A 19,532-nucleotide genomic window follows, 5' to 3' on the forward strand; every position below is an offset into this window, starting at 1 on the left:
GTTGAGCCAGGCCAGGTGTGGGACACTAATGGCAAGGAACGTGTCAAAGTGAGGGTGCACAGCTCACCTAAGGGCATTCATATTCGGCCTCTGCGAGGCTAAGGCACGGGGCCCTGAAGACACCATCTGACAGCAATGGCCCAGCAAGTGCCAATCCTTCACTTAGACCAATGGAAAAGGCCTGACAAATAATACATGTAAGTCCTGTCCTCTTGGGGGTATTTTGTGAGGAGTAGCTTAGGGAAAACACTAAGCTTTCCAGAGAGAGAATATAAATAACTATACATAGGAATATTAAAGAGAATAAACAAGAACCAAAAGTAGAATCACTCACCAGTCTACATGGCCTACTCTGTCCCACTTCGAAATGACCCATCCTTCCAGGGGTTTTTGGTCTCGCCTCTTCCCCCAAAGCCTTCCCAACCCCTCAAGACATACCACACTCCAAACAGCCTTCTCCAAACAGCTGTCGTATTCGATACCTGACAGAGGGACTGAGTAACTAGGCAATAAGGCAAAGTTACGGCCCAGCTCTACGGATCTGACCTCGCAGACGAGAAGACACGCGCCGTGAAAGCGGTTTCCTACCTTTGTATCCTCCGCTGACTCCCAGCGAAGGTCGTGACAGGTGCTCAACTAGGACGTCTGAAACGAAGCGGTCCAACCCCCGTGCATACGCCAACCTCTGCCCTGCCCTCCGCGCCAGGCTTCATCTCATGCCCACAGACCCTCTCAAATTTAACGCCAGCTGCTCCCTGATTTGCCAAATTACTGACAACTCTTAAAGCTGTATTTCTCCAACAGGTATATGCATAGCTGTCTGGGGCTGGCTGTGGGAAAATACAGCATCATGTTCCTAATACATCAGTTTATTGAAAGATTTGGAGAGGAAGTTTGATAGATACAGACTGCGCAAACCCGGGCACAGTATGACACCAAACAATTTGGGTAAATAAAACATGAGACACCCCCCCGCAAAGGCATATCAGCTTGTAGTTTCCAGGTCTGCACCCTTTGTGCCTCTACTTCCTTATCTATAAGATGGGGATGCTGGTAGTACCTTCCTCAATAGGAGTCTTCACAATTAGACTATAAAGATCAGATGAACTTAAACATGAGGAGCACCTGGCATAAATTAAGAGCATAGAAAACACTCACTGCCATTATTAACGTCCTTTGTGTTGTTTCCTATGCGGATAATTTTCTTATTTTTTTCCTTGGATACCCTCCTACCTAATCCAGGTAACACACAGGGGATACAAGAACCTCCTTCCTTTCCAAGACAGCTCACTGGTCTTCACAGTTGCTTCCATTTGTTGGCGAATTTTATTTAGTTAGCGAGCTCTATGCCCAAAGTGGGGACTGAACTCACGACCCTGAGATCAAGAGTCACATGCTCCACCGACTGAGCCAGAGAGGGGCTCGCTTATTTAGTTAGTTAGTTAGTTAGTTAGTTAGTTTGTTTAGTTTTGAAAGAGAGAGCAAGCTGAGGAGGGGCAGAGAGAGAGGGAGACCGAGCATCCGAAACAGGCTCTACACTGACAGCAGAGAGCCCAACACAGGGCCCGAACCCATGAACTGCGAGATCGTGACCTGCGCCTAAGTCAGACATTCGACTGACTGAGCCACCCAGGTATCCCTATTTTTAAAATTTTTTTTTTCAGTTTATTTTGAGAGACAGAGACAGAGAGACAGAGAATGAACACACGTGTGGGAGGAGCGAAGAGGGAGAATCCAAGGAGGCTCCACTGTCAGCGCCGAGCCCAACAAGGGGCTCGATCTCACAAACCGTGAGATCATGACCTGAGCCAAAATCAAGAGTTGAACACTTAACCAACTATGCGACCCAGGTACCCCTATTTTTTTTTCTTTAGTAGGCCCTATGGCCAATGTGGGGCTTGAACTCAGTGGGTGAATATTTAGTTGCAAAAAGACGTGTGTGTATCTGATGGGGTAACATAGGAAGGAAAAAAAAAAACAAAACAAACTAAGGAACATAGAAGCTACTAAAGAGGTATAGGGAAAACCAAAAAAGAGTATCTTAAGTCAGGCAGAGAAAGACAGGTACCATATGTTTTCACTCATATGTGGACCTTGAGAAATTTAACAGAAGACCATGGGGGAGGGGAAAGGGGCAAAAAAAGTTACAGACAGGGAGGGAGGCAAACCATAAGAGACTCTTAAATACTGAGAACAAACTGAGGGTTGATGGGGGACGGGAGAGAGGGGAAAGTGGGTGATGGGCATTGAGGAGGGTGCTTGTTGGGATGAGCACTGGGTGTTGTATGGAAACCAATTTGCCAATAAATTATATTTTTTTAAAAAAAGTATCTTTACCCCAGAGTTTTTTCTTTTAAACAAGTAACTGAAAGGATAACCTAAGTACTAGTTTCCCTCAGGAAAAATATCAAATGTAGCCCGAGTTCACCAGCTGGGCCGAATTCAGGGGGGATGCCACTCCCCCGAAAATATAAAATTGCAGCCCAGGAACAGTGGCAGCACAAGGTTCTTTCTGTTCCAAACCCAAGTGGCCTGGCTCACTTCTCTGAAAGTTCTTCAGAAAAATGGCAGCAAGCATCTCAAGGCGTGAAACAGTCTGCAGCCTGATTCCGTGGTACGCATGCCCACAGAACCTCCACCGCCGCCCGCCCTAGACCAAGTCACTGTTGGCTTATGCTGGCCAGGGCAGCCATAACCTCTTGTGACATCAGAAAGAGAAGAACTCCTAGGTTAACCAGCCTCATCACTTCAGACGCTCATCACCCCTCTCACTTCCCTCAAGTCGCTGAAGAGCTGGTAGTTAGTAATGAATCGGAGCTTAACAAACTTCAGGAGGACTGACATCCACCAACAGTATGGGAATATAACAGCAGAGCTGTTCAAAACAAATCCAATGTTAGTGTGTTTTAAGATACAAGGGTAAAGAGAAAGGATCCTCCTTTCTTTCCAGTGTGGACCCTGCCACCTAATTCATATACTTCGTCTTTCAAAGATTCCAAACCTCACATCATTCCAGTTTTTCTTGGGCTCTCCTCCTCCTGAGGTCCCCAAGCTGTTAGAGAAAGGCAGGGAAGGACCTCTCCTGAGAAAGCTAGGGGGAGCATTTGAGACAACTCTAGAAAAGGTTACCTGGAGACCAGATGATCTTGAACTTTAGTTGCCTTGGCAACAGTATGACCCTTTCTACTGAACCTGTAAGGTTAGTCCCAGTCATCAAGGGCTATCGGTGAATTTTCTGATTCAAAATGGAGACTCTTATGTAAATCACTGATGCCACCCAACTCCCAAATGTAATAACTTTATAAATAGATACCTCCTGATGTGATAGAATTGGAAAGTCAGAGTTTCTACAATTAAAGATCAGAGGCTAAAGAAGGTTTAAGACGGTTCTCTCACATATTCAGAACTGTAAATACAGGTAAGTTAATTCAGTATTTCACTCCCTTATTCAACAGAAACCTGAATAGCTCTTTAAACAGATTTACCTGCTCAGTGAGGGCACGCTCTGCTGGTAAGAGTGTGAGCTGTTACTACCATGGAACCTGGTCAAGAAGGGGGAAATAACCCTGCTAGACAAGAGGGACTGGAGCCTGGACCATACAGTGGCCGACTGGCAGGAAGAATGATCAGGTCAGCATGATGAATCAGGAAACAGCGGGCAGGCCACGAGAGCAGAGGACCACTGTAGACCTCTCTCTCACACAAATTCTGCAAACTCTTCCGTCCTTCTCATTCAGCACATTTCCTGTTCCATAATGAACATGGAAAGGGGCACTTAGGCTCCCTGGGAATCCAACAGTGCTACATCAACCAGGTGGAAGCTCGTAAGTAAGATACAGCTAGTAACTTTTTTAAAGTACACTAATTGCATTAAGAAAGAGGTATGTTTCAGGCATGCCTCGGTGGCCGACTCTTGATTGATTTCAGCTCAGGTCGTGATCTCGCGGTCATGGGATCCAGCCCCTTGTCGGGCTCCAAGCTGAGCACCGAGCCTGCTTAGGATTCCTTCTCCCTCTCTCTGCCCCTCCCCCACTCATGCTCACTCTGTCTCTTGGAAATAAACAAACATTAAAAAAACAACCTCTTAAAAACTGAGAACTGAGGGTTGATGGGCAGTGGGAGGGAGGGGAGGGTGGGCGATGGGTATTGAGGAGGGCGGGCACCTTTTGGGATGAGCACTGGGTGTTGTATGGAAACCAATGTGACAATAATTTCATATTTTAAAAAATTTAAAAAAAATAAAGTACACGCAGAATGTTCAGTATAAAAAAAAAAAAGAACGAGGTATGTTTTATGTACTATTTTAGAAAGATAATTCAAGATTCCGTGAAAAAAAGCAAGCTGGAGGATAACAGGAATCAGACGATCCCTTTAAGGGAGAAAAATAAATACATCATATACTTGTGTAGCACTGAAAATCTCTAGAAGCATATACTAGTATTAGTAATGGTTATGACGGGGGTGGACTGGGACCTTAACTCGTACCTTACACATTTCTGTACTATTTGAATTGTATATCATGAACACACATTGCTTTTTTAATTAATAAATGACTTTTTGAACATGAAAATACAATTTATGGGACTATCCTTTCTAAAGGCAACTGGCACGTGCATCAGGAACCTTTCGAGATGACTACACTCTCTGACCTTCTTAGGAGTGGAGTAACTACTGAGAAGGACCAGATTCCACTGGGTTAAAGGCTCCGACTTGGTAGCCAGACTAGCTGGTTCAGATTCTCCACCACTGACTGAGTCATCTCAAGCAAATTAATTAGGTTTATGCCTCCACGTCTCTACCTCATACAGCAGGTATGAGGATTAAGTGAATCTATTACACGCAGTGCAGAGCATACACTACGTGGCCCACAGTGAACAATCGGTGACATCAGTCAGTAATAGCAGAGGGGTTGTCATTTACCCTAAGGAAACAGGCACAATGTAAACAATACCTTTAAATATACAGAAAATAGAAGAAGGAAAAGACGAAAACCACTACTAAAATAAGCAAAATTAACTAAATGTAAAAAATGATCCGTCCTCCGTATAAACGAAAAGCAGACAGCTTTTTTTTTCAAGACGTGTTTTCATAAAACATGGCATGGGGGAAAACACTAGGCTTCAATGTTCCGTGAACAAAGCAAAGTATGTAACTGCACATACATACACTCTGACCCCAATTCTCTGTTTAAATAAGTAGCGGGCACCTGGGTGGCTCAGTCATTAAGCAGCTGACTCCAGCTCGGGTCATGATCTCACAGTTCCTGAGTTCGAGCTCCACTCCAGGTAAAACACAGAGCCCTGCTTCAAGTGAGGCATGCTTCTCTCTCTCTTTCTCTCTGCCCCTGTGGGACTACCCCTCGTGGGATTCTCTCTCTCACTCTCTGCCCCTCATTCACTTATGCTCTCTTTCATTCATTCATACATACATACGTACATACATACATAGCAAAGACGAGCACCTGGGTGGCTCAGTTGACTGAGTGTCTGACTCTTATTTCAGCTCAGATCATGATCCCAGGGTCATGGAACTGAGCCCACGTCAGGCTCTGCGCTGACAGCATGGAGCCAGCTTGGGTTTCTCTCTCTCTCCCTCTCTCTCTGCCTGTCCCCCTCCCCCACGACTGCAAGCGCTCTCTCTCTCAAAATAAACTTTAAAATAAACAAATAAATAGCAAAGAGGGGCACCAGGGTGGCTCATTCACTTGAGTGTCCAACTCTTGATATTGGCTCAGGTCATAATTCCAGGGTCATGGGATCAAACCCCAAGAACAGTGAGCATACAGCCTGCTTGAGATTCTGTTTCCCTCTCTCTAAAACTAAAACAAACAAATAAGTAGCAAAGACTCACATACCACCATTTATCTACTTTTTCATACTTAGCTTATATTATTTTGCCATTACAAAAGAATGTGCTATTCACATCCCCTCTAAAGGTCTCCTATGTTCCTGTGGAAGAGTTTAAGATAAATTCCTAGAGATGATACACCTAGAATATATATTACTCATATCTTCACCTACACTAGATATTTATAAATTGCATTTCAAAACAGTTTTACTAATTTTGTTTATTTTTAATTTTTTTTTTTTTAGTAACTTCTATGCTCAATGGGGCTCAATCTCATGACCCCAAGATCAAGAGTCGCACATTCTACCAACTGAGCCAGTCAGAAGCCATGGTTGTACTAATTTTAACTTCAACTGGCAGGTTTTGTTTTTGTTTGTTTTGTTTGTTTGTTTAGAGAGAGAGTGTGTGGGAGAGGGGCAGACAAAGAGAGAGGGAATCTTAAACAGGCTCCCTGCTCAGCACAAAGCCCAACACAAAGCTGGATCCCACGACCCTGGGATCATGACCTGAGGGGAAATCAAGAGTCCCAATGCTCAACAGACTGAGCCGCCCAGGTGTCCAGGTGCCCCCCGCCCCTGCCACCACCATGGGAAGTCAGTAAGAGTCTGCACTGCTTCACATCCTTTTGGACATTTTCCTGCCAGACTTTTCAGTGTTTGCCCTCATACCGCTGGGGTTTTCATTTGAGTTTCTTTGATCCCTAGAGAGCTGAGATTTCTATATTTGTGCATCCCAGTTTTGATCCCCTCATTTGTGATTTGTGTCTGCATGTTCTTAAAAGTTTATACACTTTCTCCTGACAATATTCCTGTACATCTCATCTAAAATAAAGAGAAATTGGGGCGCCGGGGTCGCTCAGTCAGTTAAGCGTCTGACTTCGGCTCAGGTCACGATCTCACGGTTCGTGAGTTCGAGCCCCATGTCAGGCTCTGTGCTGACAGCTCAGAGCCTGGAGCCTGCTTCAAATTTTGTGTCTCCCTCTCTCTCTGCCCCTCCCCAGCTTGCACTCTGTCTCTCTCAAAAATAAGCATTAAAAAAAATTTTTTTTAAATAAAGAGAAATTTACATAGGAAAAAAAATTACATTTGTCATATTAGAACATACCACTTCGTGAAGTGTTTCTACTGAGTTAGTGAGGAATAGGACAAAGCTAAGAATACCAGAGAGAGAAAGAAAAAACTGGGAGAAGCAGGAAGCCAAACAAATTATTTTGGCATTGATAATTTATCTGTTTATGCCCATCCCCACTCATCTGTTCCAAAAAGAATTCAAGGCTCCTTGTAAAAATGAATACAACAAAATAAAGCCAAATAAAAAATAAATGGAGAGGTGCCTGGGTGGCTCAGTGGGTTAGGCATCGAACTCTTGGTTTCAGCTCAGGTTATGATCTTGTGGTTCATGAGTTCGGGCCCCACATTGGGACTCTCTCACTCTCCCTCTCTCTCTTCCCCTCCCCCCTCTCAAAATAAACAAATAAACTTAAAAAAATAAAAAATAAATGGAGAAGGACAGCCATTCTATTATATACTGCTATGAACTATGAAGATTTCAGTTAGTGTATTTCAACAGCAATAAAACTCTACTGGGTCAATTTGCCTAATGCAAACCTCACCAGTAGCTTTCCATCAGAATGATAATCAGAGAAGTAACAACTTCTGACCTAAAGAAGAAATTTAAAAAGCAACAACCAAAAAAGACAAAAACAATTTTTTCCAGGATTTCAGCAAGCTGCAAGAACCCCACAATTCCCCGGGGAGAGTCAAAGACGCACGCTTCAATAGATAACTTCTGCCCGTGGAGAGAAGCCGCATGTCCTGAGTCTCCACTCCAGAGACTAAAGAATACAGGGTCCAAGTGAAACTCCGCAGGTCCTGGTTACCAAGAATCATCGCAACTCCAGCTGACCAGGCTCAGTGTATTTACAGAAAACTTCATGAACCATACCAACTCCTACGCATAGAGCGTAACTATTTTTTTCAAAATTGCCTAACAAACTGTCCTGGAGGAGAACATCCAAATCTCCTGAGGGTAAAAAATCCCTGAGCGCTAATTACTGCTTACAGCACTCAGTGTGCTTGACAGTCTAATTTAGACATTAAGCTGGGTTAGCTTAGAGAAAACCTAAGGAATTCTAGAACCCAGCCATTGGCCTTGTCATTAAAATGTACACTAATCAAGGAGCCTGGGTGGCTCAGTCAGTTAAGCATCTGACTTCGGTTCAGGTCATGATCTCATGGTTCATGAGTTCAAGCCCCATGTCAGGCTCTGTGCAGACAGCTTGGAGCCTGGAGCCTGCTTTGGGTTCTGTGTCTCCCTCTCTCACTGCCCTCTCCTGCTTGCTCGCTCTCTCTCTCTCTCTCAAAAATAAACATTAAAAATTTTAAAAAAAATTTTTATGTATACTGATCAGATTTACAGTTCTTTGTATAACAGGGTATGGATTCTGCCTCTTTTGATGGTGGAATCTTCCACTGTGACTACCTTTGAGCCACTTCAAGGACATAAGCCAGTACCTCAACTCTAACTAGAAGTATGTATTTCATGAATTATTCAAATACAATAATTTTTCATAGTTTTTTCCTTTGAATCATCCACACCACTGAACACTTACTGAACATTTACTATATACCAAGTGCTTTGTTTCTTCAAGACTGTTGCTCTCATTTAATACTCAGCTCAACTTCAGTGGGAACATTCTTTTTTTTTTTTTTTTTAAGTTTTATTTATTTATTTTGAGAGAAAGAGAGCAAGAGCAGGGGAGAGGCAGAGAGAGAGAGAGGGAGAATCCCAAGCAGGCTCCATACTGTCAACACAGAGCCTGACATGGGGCTCAAACCCACGAACCGTGAGATCATGACCTGAGCCAAAATCAAGAATCGGACACTTAACTGACTGAGCCACTCAGGCAACCCCGCCCTTTCTCTTAAGTTTTAATTTTATTTGAGAGAAAGTACGTGAGCATGAGTGGGGTAGGGGCAGAGGGAGAGAAAGAGAGAATCCCAAGCAGGGCTCCATCCCATGAACCATGAGATCATGACCTGTGCCAAAATCAAGAGTCAGACGTTCAACCGACTGAGCCACCCAGGCACCTGGGAACATTCTTTTGTTATCCCTATTTTAAAGATGAGGAGAAAGGTTTGAAGAAGTCCTCTAAGGACAAAGGTTATTGTCTATCTTGTTCTCCACCATATTTCCAGCACCTCAAACTTTACCTGGCACATAGATGCACTTTTATTTTTTGAATGAATGAATGAACCAACGAACAAATAAACTAAAGTTCCCAAGACCAAGTAAGTGGATGGTAAGTGGCAGAACTGGAATATTCCTACAAGTCTGTCTGACTCCAGAACCCAAAATACCACAGACCGGATAGCTTCTAAACAATGGAAACGTATTTCTCACAGATCTGGAGGCTGGAAGCTCAAGATAGAATACCAGCAAGGTCAGGTTCTGGTGAGGACGTGCTTTGTGGTTTACAGATGGTGCCTTTGTACCACGTCCTCGCTTGGTGGAAGGGGCAAGGGAGCTCTTTGGGGCTTCATTCTAAGAAATTAATCTCATTCGTGAGAGCTCGATCTTCATGACTCAATCACCTCCCAAAGGCCCTCCAATACCATCACATCAGGCATTAGGGTTTCAACACATGAATTCTGGGAGGATACAAACATCCAGCCTAAAGCAACCATGATGCAAAAACTACAAAGTTTGTTTAAAGGGTAACTTTTCAAAAAAATTTTTTAATGTTTTTTGTTGTTGTTGTTTTGTTTGTTTTGAGAGAGAGAGAGACATAGCACGAGCTGGGAAGGGTCAGAGAGAGAGGGAGACCCAGTATCCGAAGCAGACTCCAAGCTCCAAGCTTGTCAGCACAGAGCCCGACATGGGGCTCGAACCCACAGACTGCGAGATCATGACCTGAGCCGAAGTCAGACACCCAACCAACTGAGCCACCCAGGCGCCCCTAAAGGATAACTCTTCATTTTGATACAATTTCAAACTTGTAGAAAAGTTTAAAGAATAGTACAAGAAACGCTCAATTTACCCATATTCACTAATTGTCTATGTTGTACCCCAATACGAACCTTTTAAAAACTCAGTGGAGGGGGCTCTTGGGTGGCTCAGTCGGTTAAGCGTCAGACTTCAGCTCAGGTCACGATCTCACGGTTTGTGGGTTCAAGCCCCACATCGACTCTGCGCTGACAGTGCAGAGCCCGCTTGGGATTCTCTGCCTCCCTCTCTCTCTGCCCCTCCCCACTTGCACTCTATCTCAAAATAAATAAATAAACTTAAACAAAAACAAAATTAAAAACCTCAATGGGTTGGGCAAATCCGCATATGTCTGATGTTTGTTCCAGTGTGTACAGAGCCTACCTCATCTTATGCCAAACCCCTTTCTCCTATCCCTTCCTTCCTATCCCTCCCGGCCCCAGTCTCTATCCCCTAGTCCTCGGGGTGTCCTCACGACCCTAGCTCCAATCTTGTCAACAATCCCCAGCCTCTCTCCAGATCCCACACCCGCAGCACTGCCCCAAACGCCCTGCTCCCTTCCTGCTCCTCTGTCCTAAGCCTGCAGGCCTGGTAACACAGCGGTTAGCACAGAGCAAAGAGCACACTGCAAAAAGGAAGCAGCGTTCACAGGGATCCACTTGATGAATTATCAAGAATGGTAAAATAAATAAGAGGTTGTGTTGAAACAAAATCCCTGCAATACTAAAAACAGAAAAACAGAAAAAAAGACACCAAATAAGTAAAAATACTTAAATAGAATTCCATGTCCAACTATGCGAAACAGCACAAATGCAATGATAGATGCATAGATATATACATACACACACGCTTTTGATGCAATCTACTTCAAGAGAATATAACCTAGAATAATTCCAAATATAGGAAGAGCTTTTATGATATACTGTTGTGGTATTTTTTATAATAGAGAAATTTTGGGGTGCCTGGGTGGCTCAGTTGGTTAAGTGTCCAAGTCTTGATTTCAGCACAGGTCAGGATCTCACAGTTCACTACATCAAGCCCCACATTGGGATTCTCCCTCTCTCCCCCTCCTCTCTCTGCCCCTCCCCCTTCTTGTGCACTCTCTTTCTCTCCCTCTCTCTCTCTTTCTCTCTCTCTCTCTCTCTCTATATATAAGTTAAATGAATAAACTTTAAAAACATATAAATAAATAAACTCATTTTCAAAATTTCAAAATTTCAGAATTCTGTTAAAGAGAAAGTCTCACTTAGGTAACAACATTATCTTTATCATCTCTTGAACCTAATACCCCTTTTAATACTCCTTTTAAATAAAGAAAAAACAAGTCCCAGTCTCCTTCCATGAACAACAGTCTCTAGAGAGGAAATAATATATTGTTCTATTTGTTGAGAAGCAGGAGAATCTTACTGGCTATAGGGGGTTCTGGAGTAAACCAGCCAGGGTGTATACCTGCTGCTACTTACTAACTGTGTAACCGATTACTTCACCTCTGTGCCTCAGTTTCCTCATCTGTAAAATGAGGATGGTAACTGTACTTCATACAGGGTGGTGATGTAAGGATTTTTTCTTTTTTTTTTTTTTAATTTTTTTATGTTTATTTTTGAGAGAGAGAGAGAGAGAGAGAGAGATACAGAGAGACAGAGCATGAGCGGGGGAGGGGTAGAGGGAGAGGGAGACACAGAATCTGAAGCAGGCTCCAGGCTCTGAGCTGTCAGGACAGAGCCTGACACAGGGCTTTAACCCACGAACAGTGAGACCATGACCTGAGCCAGAGTCGGACGTTTAACCGACTGAGCCACCCAGGCCGCTCAGGACTTTTTCTTTATAAAGATTTTTTTTTTTGTAACTTTTTATTTGAGAAAGACAGAAACAGCATGAGTGGAGGAGGGGCAGAGAGAGGAGAGAGATAATCCTAAGCAAGTTCCAAGCTGCCAGCACAGAGCCCCATGCAAGGCTCAAACCCCCAAAACTGTGAGATCCTGACCTTAGCCTAAACCAAGAATTACTCAACCAAATGAGCCACCCAGGTGCTCCAAGATTTTAAGTAATCTCTACACCCAACATGGGGCTCAAGCCCACAACCCCAAGATCAAGTGTCACACACTCTACCAACTGAGCCAGCCAGGCGCCCTTGGCGTAAGGATTAAATGAACTAATTTATACACATTCCTCTGAATGCTAATATACAATAAACAGCAATTAGTGTTATAGTGTGTCTGTGTTCATTTTTTATCTTGGGAAACTTCTACCTGTGACAGTGGTTTTCCATTTATGGTGATAACAAAAGTTGCCTTCTTAAATAAATTTAATACAGGCTTAAAAAAAAAAAAAAGGTGAATCCTGTTCAGATAACTGAGCCTCAGTACAAGGTCAACTCACCAGGGCTGGGCCACACCACGCAGAAATGAATGCTTTTTCTATCCTCTGAATACCGGGTTTTTCTGACATGGGGACCCATCACTTTTTAATTATCACCCAAGATTCCTCTGTACTCATGCCCCCGGCAAGATGAGCTCACTCAACACTTGTGAACTCCACTCATGCACTTCCTTTCCTTACAACCTGTCCTTCCAGCCCCAGTTTCCAATCCCCAGCAACAACATGGGAGCAGAGTGTTCTCGCCACCCACTGGTACCCAGTGAGAGGCACTTGGGGCAGGAGCCAACTGACCTTCAGGGCTTTGAAGATGACCCCCGGGTGCCGGGGAGAACGGGTAGTGTTGTTCTCTAGCTGCTGCTCCAGAGCACGCCGGAGCCCAGAGAAGTCCGTGGGAGGGTTGTAAGTCCTCGTTCCCTTGTAGTGAATGGAACTGAAGGCTTCAGGGAAGCGGCCCAGCTTCCGGAACCGGTCCTGGATGAGCTTTTCTGGCACCTCGGAGGGGTGATCTGGATAAGGAAACAGGTACATAAACAATGACCCTTCTTTTAAAAAGAAAATCTGTCTTTCACTATAAAAGTAGTATATAGTCTGACTCTATATAAAGTACACCTACAGGCAGAACTCATTTACGCTGTTAGACTTCAGGTTAGCCTTGCCTAGAAGGGAGCATGAGCAGGGCTTCCCCATGAAGTGGGTGCTGGCATGTCATGGTCTGGTACTTTCACAGGTACATCCAGACTGTGAAACTCATCGTGTTATATACTTTTGATGTGCACTTTTCTGTATGTACATTATACTTCAAAGGAAAGTCTTTTTCTTTTTAATCTGCTCATTGTAAAAAAATCCAAACATGTCAAAGCATGGAGGAAAGAAATAGATTTCCTCTGCTCTCTCCTACTTCCCAGAGGTGGTTATAGTTCAGTGTTAACCCTTTCAGGCCTTTTTTTTTCCTACACACTTACCAACACATATATGCAACTTGCTTGTATCACTTAATAACATACTGTAAGTATCAATCCTTTTCATGACACACTCTGAGAAGTTCTTTATTCTTTTTAATAGCTACATTCCATTCTATAGGCATATTTAACCAGTTATCTACCAATGAACATTTAAGATAAATAGCTAGGGGCACCTGGGTGGCTCAGTCAGTTGAGCATCCAACTCTTGATTTTAGCTCAGGTCAGGATCCCAGGGTCGTGGGATTGAGCCCTGCATCGATCTCCATGGTGACAGCATGAAGCCTGCTTGGGATTCATTCTCTCTCTCTCTCTCTCTCTCTGCCGCTGCCCTGCACTTGTTCTCACTCTCTCTCTCAAATAAATAAAATTTAAGAAAATAAAAGTAAAAAAAATAAAACCACCTAGCGGTAGATGGTACAAAGAAACAAGATTTTTTTTATCCATGAAGGGCTCATTATTTCAAAATCCTGAGCTAAAAATTAAACCTTCCCCTTACCAAATTTGTAAAAATCCAAAGTGGCATAAAAATGCAAATCACAGGAGGCATCTGAAAGTCAGCATTTCCAGTCTTCTTACCTCAGAGTCACTTGCTAAGGAGCCTCTGCTGGAACATTTAGATTTCTCATCTTCCTGCTAGACCCACATCCTTCATTCGGCCCCAGTCTCTCCACCTCCCTCTTATGCATGCCACTGCCCTGGCTCGGCCCCCATCACTTCTCATCCAGTACCGTGGTAACGTCCTGGCTGGTCTCCCTGCCTCCAGGCATGCCTCTCTAGTTCATCCTGCAATGGGCAGCCGTGGGATCTTTTGAAAATATAGATCTGATCATGTAACTCCCTGCTTAAAATCCTTCAGGGGCTCCTGTCATACTTGAGAACTGAGTCAAGGCATCTGTGATCCAGCCCCCGAGCAGCTCCACCATTTCCTCCTGTACAATCTGTGCTTCAGATACAACGAGCCGCTTCATTTACTTATCCAGCAAACATCTAATGAGAGGCAACCATGTGTCAAGCACTCATCCAGGCTCTTTAGAGATTACAAGACAGGCAAGTTTCCTGACTTCATAGAGTTTCCACTCTAATGGGAAAGAAACAAAAACAAGCAAGGAAGCACACAGGATGATTTCAGATAGTGATAGGTGCCCCGATGCAAATGAACAGAGCGTAACCGTGAGGGTGCAGGAAGAAGGACCACTTTACAGGGGACATGAGCCAGGGCTCCAAGCCAGTGAGAGCTGAGTTGAATCTGAAGTATGGCCTGCTGAGGGAACAGTGTTCCAGGCAGACAGAGCAGCATATGCAAAGGTGGTAACACAAAAAAGGCTGGCATGTCTGCTAAAGGGAGTGTGCATATACATCATGTGCGCGGGGGCAGGCAGCGGGCAGCAGAAGGGGATGAAGGACATAACCAGAGAAGGAGTTCAGAGACACAGACAGGACTTAACAGTAAGGACACCGTAACTAGTTTGTAGTGAAAGCCACCGACAGCTTGTAAGCAGGAGTACGACACGATCGAAATTATCGATAAAGCCTTTGAAAAGATCTCCCTGGATGCTGTGTGGAAGGTGCACTGAGGGGCTAGAACGGAACTTAGGAAGCTATTAGAGAACCACACGCAGTTTCCTAGACACAATCTGCTCCTTCAAACCACCAGGGGTTTGGGCTTTCCAGAGCGTCCTTCCCCCACTGCCCTACCAAGCCACCTGTCCAGAGTTCAAACATCACCTCCCCTCCCCTAGATCCCCTTAAGATCTATAAAGATCCTCCCTCTTCTGGGGGTGCCTGGGTGGCTCAGTCACTTAAGCACCTGACTTCGGCTCAGGTCGTGATCTCACGATTCGTGGGTTCGAGCCCCCACATGGGGCTCTGTGCGGACAGCTCAAAACCTGGAGCCTGCTTCAGATTCTGTGTCTCCCTCTCTCCCTCCCCTGCTCCATTCACACTCTCTCGCTCTCTCAAAAGTAAATATTAAAAAAAAAAAAAGTCGGGGCGCCTGGGTGGCTCAGTTGGTTAAGTGTTCGACTTCGGCTCAGGTCATGATCTCGCAGTTCGTGAGTTCAAGCCCCGCGTCAGACTCTGTGCTGATGGCTCAGAGCCTGGAGCCTGTTTCAGATTCTGTGTCTTCCTCTCTCTCTGACTCTCCTCCATTCATGCTCTGTCTCTCTCTGTCTCAAAAATAAATAAACGTTAAAAAAAAAAAAAAAAGTCCCTTTTCTGTACTACCACAGCTCCAGGACCTACATCCACTACAGAAGAGACCACATGTGGTCTCCCCAACCGAACTGTGAGCTACTCAAGGGCAAGACCCGATTTTTTTCAGCTCTGCGCATCAGCACTCCGCACGTGGCATTGTGCACTTAAGAAACTCTGTTGACTTGGGGCGCCTGGGTGGCTCAGTCAGTTGAGCGTCTGACTGCGGCTCAGGTCATGATCTCACTGTTCGTGGGTTCGAGCCCCGCATCGGGCTCTGTGCTGACAGCTCAGAGCCTGGAGCCTGTTTCGGATTCTGTGTCTCCCTCTCTCTCTGCCCCGCCCTCCCTCGCTCGCGTTATCTCTCTCTGTCTCAAAAATAAATAAACATTAAAAAAAAATTTTTTTTAAGAAACTCTGCTGACTGAAGGAGCAGGAAAATGATACAACTGTGTTAGGGGCCCACACTACTGCCCCCACCTGTGTCCAATTACTGTTGCTGCACCTGCTCCCCCATCCTCCCTCCGATCATTTTACTTCCTACTTCTCTAAGGAGATAGAAACAGGAAGACAACTCCCACACACACCCCACATCTACCAATTACCTGCAATCGTGTCCATACACTCTACCTTCCCTCCTGTGCTCATAGAGGGACTGTCCTTGCTCCTAGGGCCAACCCACCCACGTGGGCCTCACTCCAATTGTCCTGCTCTCTTCCATCTGCATTATTCCCTTCCTAGTGAAGCATTCCCACCAGTACACAAATCTCTGCAATACCTCACAGCTTCAATTTAAAAAAGGGAAAATCTCCTGAAATCCCATGTCAGCCTCCAGCTATCATTTCGTTTATCTGCTTCCCTTTGTAACTGAACTCTTTGAAAGAGTGGAATATATGCACAACCTTAATGCCTCTCCTCCTATTCTCTCTTGATCCTACCCTGATCAGGCTTTCATGCCCACCATCCCTGGGAAACAGGTCTTATCCAGATCACCAAGGACCTCCGTAATCCTCAGTCCTCATCCTGACCATAAGCAGATTTTGACATGGTTGCTCACTCCATCCTTCTTCAAACACTCCTTCATGTCTTGCCCCAGGCAGAAATTTTACTGGGCAATCCACCACCACCAAGTTACTACTGCAGCCCAGCGGCTGCCTCCACGTACCCAGAAAGGTCGATCTGTGACATGGTACCCTGTCCACTTACCAGAGCCCAGCAGCTGAGTGTGCACAGTCTCATGGAAAATGATAACAGCAGGGCCCAGGGTGGACAAGGGGACATCCAGGCCACAGCGGGCAGTGGTAGCCTTGAGCTCCTTGGTGAAGTGTTTGAGATAAGCTTCAGAGGCATCCCCAAGGAACTTGAAGAGGTCATTATGCAGCCGGTCTGCATGAGTTCGATAGATGACGAGGTCTGAGATGGCCAGGACCTTAAGCAGCAGTCGTGTTCTCTGGCTGAGATTCACCGTAGCCCCCAAGAGCCCTTCTGTGTCTATCACTGCTACTTTGTGGACTGGGTCATAGGCTGCCCACACTCCCACGGTGCAGGACTCCTGGGCAGGGGACGTTTTGAAGACTTCGCGACCATAAAAGAAAGTATGGTTGAGAGTATGAGACTTTCCATCACCAGTATTTCCAAAAATAGAAACCACCTTCAGATGCTGATCAGGTTTGCAGTCCAATTTCCTAATAAAGTCTTCTTCATTCGTTACCTTCAAAAAAAAATAAATAAATAAAGGAATATAAAATGCATACTAGTTAGAAAACCTGCAAGAACAACTGCTTCTCAAAGTCAAGGTCCTTGAATGGACTGTCCAGGTGGCAAGGAAAAAAAAGCCCCAGGATGACAGCCTCCCACCCAGCTTAACCCGCAGAAAACAGCTAAGAACTTTCAAACCCTCAGGCAGTACAATTTAATGCTCGTGAAAAAGCTACAACTATAAAACTCTCAGAAGACATAGGAGCAAATCTTTGTGACCCTGGATTAGGCACTGGTTTCTTAGATATGACATTTAAAATCTGTATTCTGCAAGGATACCATCAAGACAGTGAAAAGAAAGCCCAAAGAATGGGAAAAAGTATTTGCAAATCATTTCTCTAATAAAGGACGAGTATTCCAGAATATTTAAAGAACTCCTGGGTGCGTGGGTGGTTCAGTTAATTGTCTGACTCCTGGTTTTGGCTCAGATCATGATCTTAACGGTTTGTGGGATCAAGCCCCGCGTCTGGCTCTGAGCTCTCCCTCTCTCTCTGCTCCTCCTCCACTCGCACTTTCGCTCTCAAAATAAATAAGTGAGCTTTAAAAAAAATAACAACACAGGGGCGCCTGGGTGGCTTAGTGGGTTAAGCATCTGACTTCAGCTCAGGTCATGATCTCAGTCTGTGGGTTCGAGCCCTGGCTGAGCTGTCAACACAGAGCCCTGGAGCCTGCTTTGGACTGTCTCCCTCTCTCTCTGGCCCTCCCCGGCTTGTGCTCTGTCTCTCTGTCTCTCTCTCAAAACATAAACACTAAAAAAAAAAGGTTAAAAAATAAACAAACAAACAAATGAATAACACAAATCTTCACGTACTTATTAGGGGTGCCTGGCTGGCTCAGTCGGTGAGCATATGCAACTCAATCTCGGGGTCGTGAGCTCAAGCCCCATGTTGGGGGTTGAGAGTACTTTAAAAAAAACACAACGACAACACTGGTGGGAATATGGAGGAACTGCACTGCTTATGCACTCACTGCTGGTAAGAATGTAAAATGGCACAGCCACTCTGGAAAACAGCATGGCAGTTTCTCAAAAAGTCAAACACGGAGTTACCATACATATCAGTAATTCCACTCCTGGGTATGTATCCAAGAGAACCGAAAACATATGTCCACACCAACCTGAACATTGGATGTTCGTGGCAGCAGCAAGATTCCTAAGAGCCAAAAGGTGGAAACAACCCTCATGTCCATCAACCGATGAATGGATAAACAAAATGTGGTGTGTATCCATAAGATGGAGTATTATTATTCAACCATGAAAAGGAATGAAGTACTGACGCATGCTACAACATGGCCGAACCTTGAAAACATCCTGCTAAGTGAAAGAAGCCAGACACAAAAATACTACATATTCTATGATTCCGTTCATATGAAATATCCATGATGGGCAGATTCATAATAACAGAAAGTATATTACTGGTTGCCAATGGCTGGGGTAAGGAAGGACTAGGGAATGACTGCTAATGGGTATAGGGTTTCTATTTGAGTGATAAAAATGTTCTGGAATTAGTGTTAAGGATTGCACAACTTTATAAATGCACTAAACACTGAACTATATACTTTAAAAGGGTAAAATAGGGGCGCCTGGGTGGCTCAGTCAGTTAAAGCGTCGACTTCGGCTCAGGTCATGATCTCACAGTTCGTGGGCTCAAGCCTCGCGTCAGGCTCCATGCTGACAGCTCGGAGCCTGGAGCCTGCTTCGGATTCTGTGTCTCCCTCTCTCTCTGCCCCTCCCCCACTTGTGCTCTGTCTCTCAGAAACAAATAAATGTTAAAAAAATTTTTTTAAATAAATAAAAGAGTAAAATATACGGTCATATGAACTACATCTCAGTAAAGCTGTTTTTTTTTTTTTAAGTGTTGGTTAAAATTCACCCATCCCATAATTCCTCTGTTCACAGTTTAAAGAACATTGTAATTCTTTAAGAAGTCAGAACAGGAGAGGGGCACCTGGGTGGCTCAGTCGGTTAAGTGTCCGACTTCAGCTCAGGTCATGATCTCACAGTTCGTGGGTTCAAGCCCCACGTCGGGTTCTGGGCTGACAGCTCAGAGCCTGGAGCCTGCTTCAGATTCTGTGTCTCCCTCTCTCTCTCCTGCTCAATGCTCTGTCTCTCAAAAATAAATAAATGTTAAAAAAAAAAAAAAAAAAAAGTCAGGGCAGGAGAGAAGAGACCCAGTGCCAGTGAGATCCCAGACTGGACCCCCAGAAAGATGGGATTCCTACTCTCAGAATACAGAATCCCAGTGCCAAAGTTCCTAATCTAAATAAGCCATGTTCTGCTCCAGCAAGGAGTGATAAACCTTTACACCCAGTATCCTTTAGCTATAAGAGAAAACACACCTTCCTGATTCTTAAGAGTCTGCTGGTTTGACAAAGAGCAATTAGAGAAATATATTCAGGCCATGGGTGTGATAA

The 19,532-nt window shown here is 44.6% G+C and overlaps 1 protein-coding gene across 3 annotated transcripts in view; it reads right to left on the bottom strand.

Annotated features, from left to right (window-relative positions):
- Positions 1 to 19,532, bottom strand: part of ZFYVE1 (zinc finger FYVE-type containing 1) — a 52,304-nt gene that overhangs the window by 11,946 nt on the left and 20,826 nt on the right. Inside the window, exons 3-4 of one of the 3 annotated variants that reach the window (XM_015071688.3) lie at positions 16,569 to 17,073; positions 12,502 to 12,716 (exon numbers count right to left, since the gene is read on the bottom strand). In XM_015071688.3, coding sequence (XP_014927174.1) covers positions 12,502 to 12,716; positions 16,569 to 17,073 — 720 coding nt within the window. Of the gene's footprint in view, positions 1 to 2,541; positions 2,976 to 3,001; positions 3,841 to 12,501; positions 12,717 to 16,568; positions 17,074 to 19,532 lie in introns of those variants that run through there. The other 2 variants (XM_015071689.3, XM_053224669.1) reach the window with 2 other exon arrangements.

Source organism: Acinonyx jubatus, chromosome B3 (assembly GCF_027475565.1).
Source record: "Acinonyx jubatus isolate Ajub_Pintada_27869175 chromosome B3, VMU_Ajub_asm_v1.0, whole genome shotgun sequence".
Lineage (NCBI taxonomy): Eukaryota > Metazoa > Chordata > Mammalia > Carnivora > Felidae > Acinonyx > Acinonyx jubatus.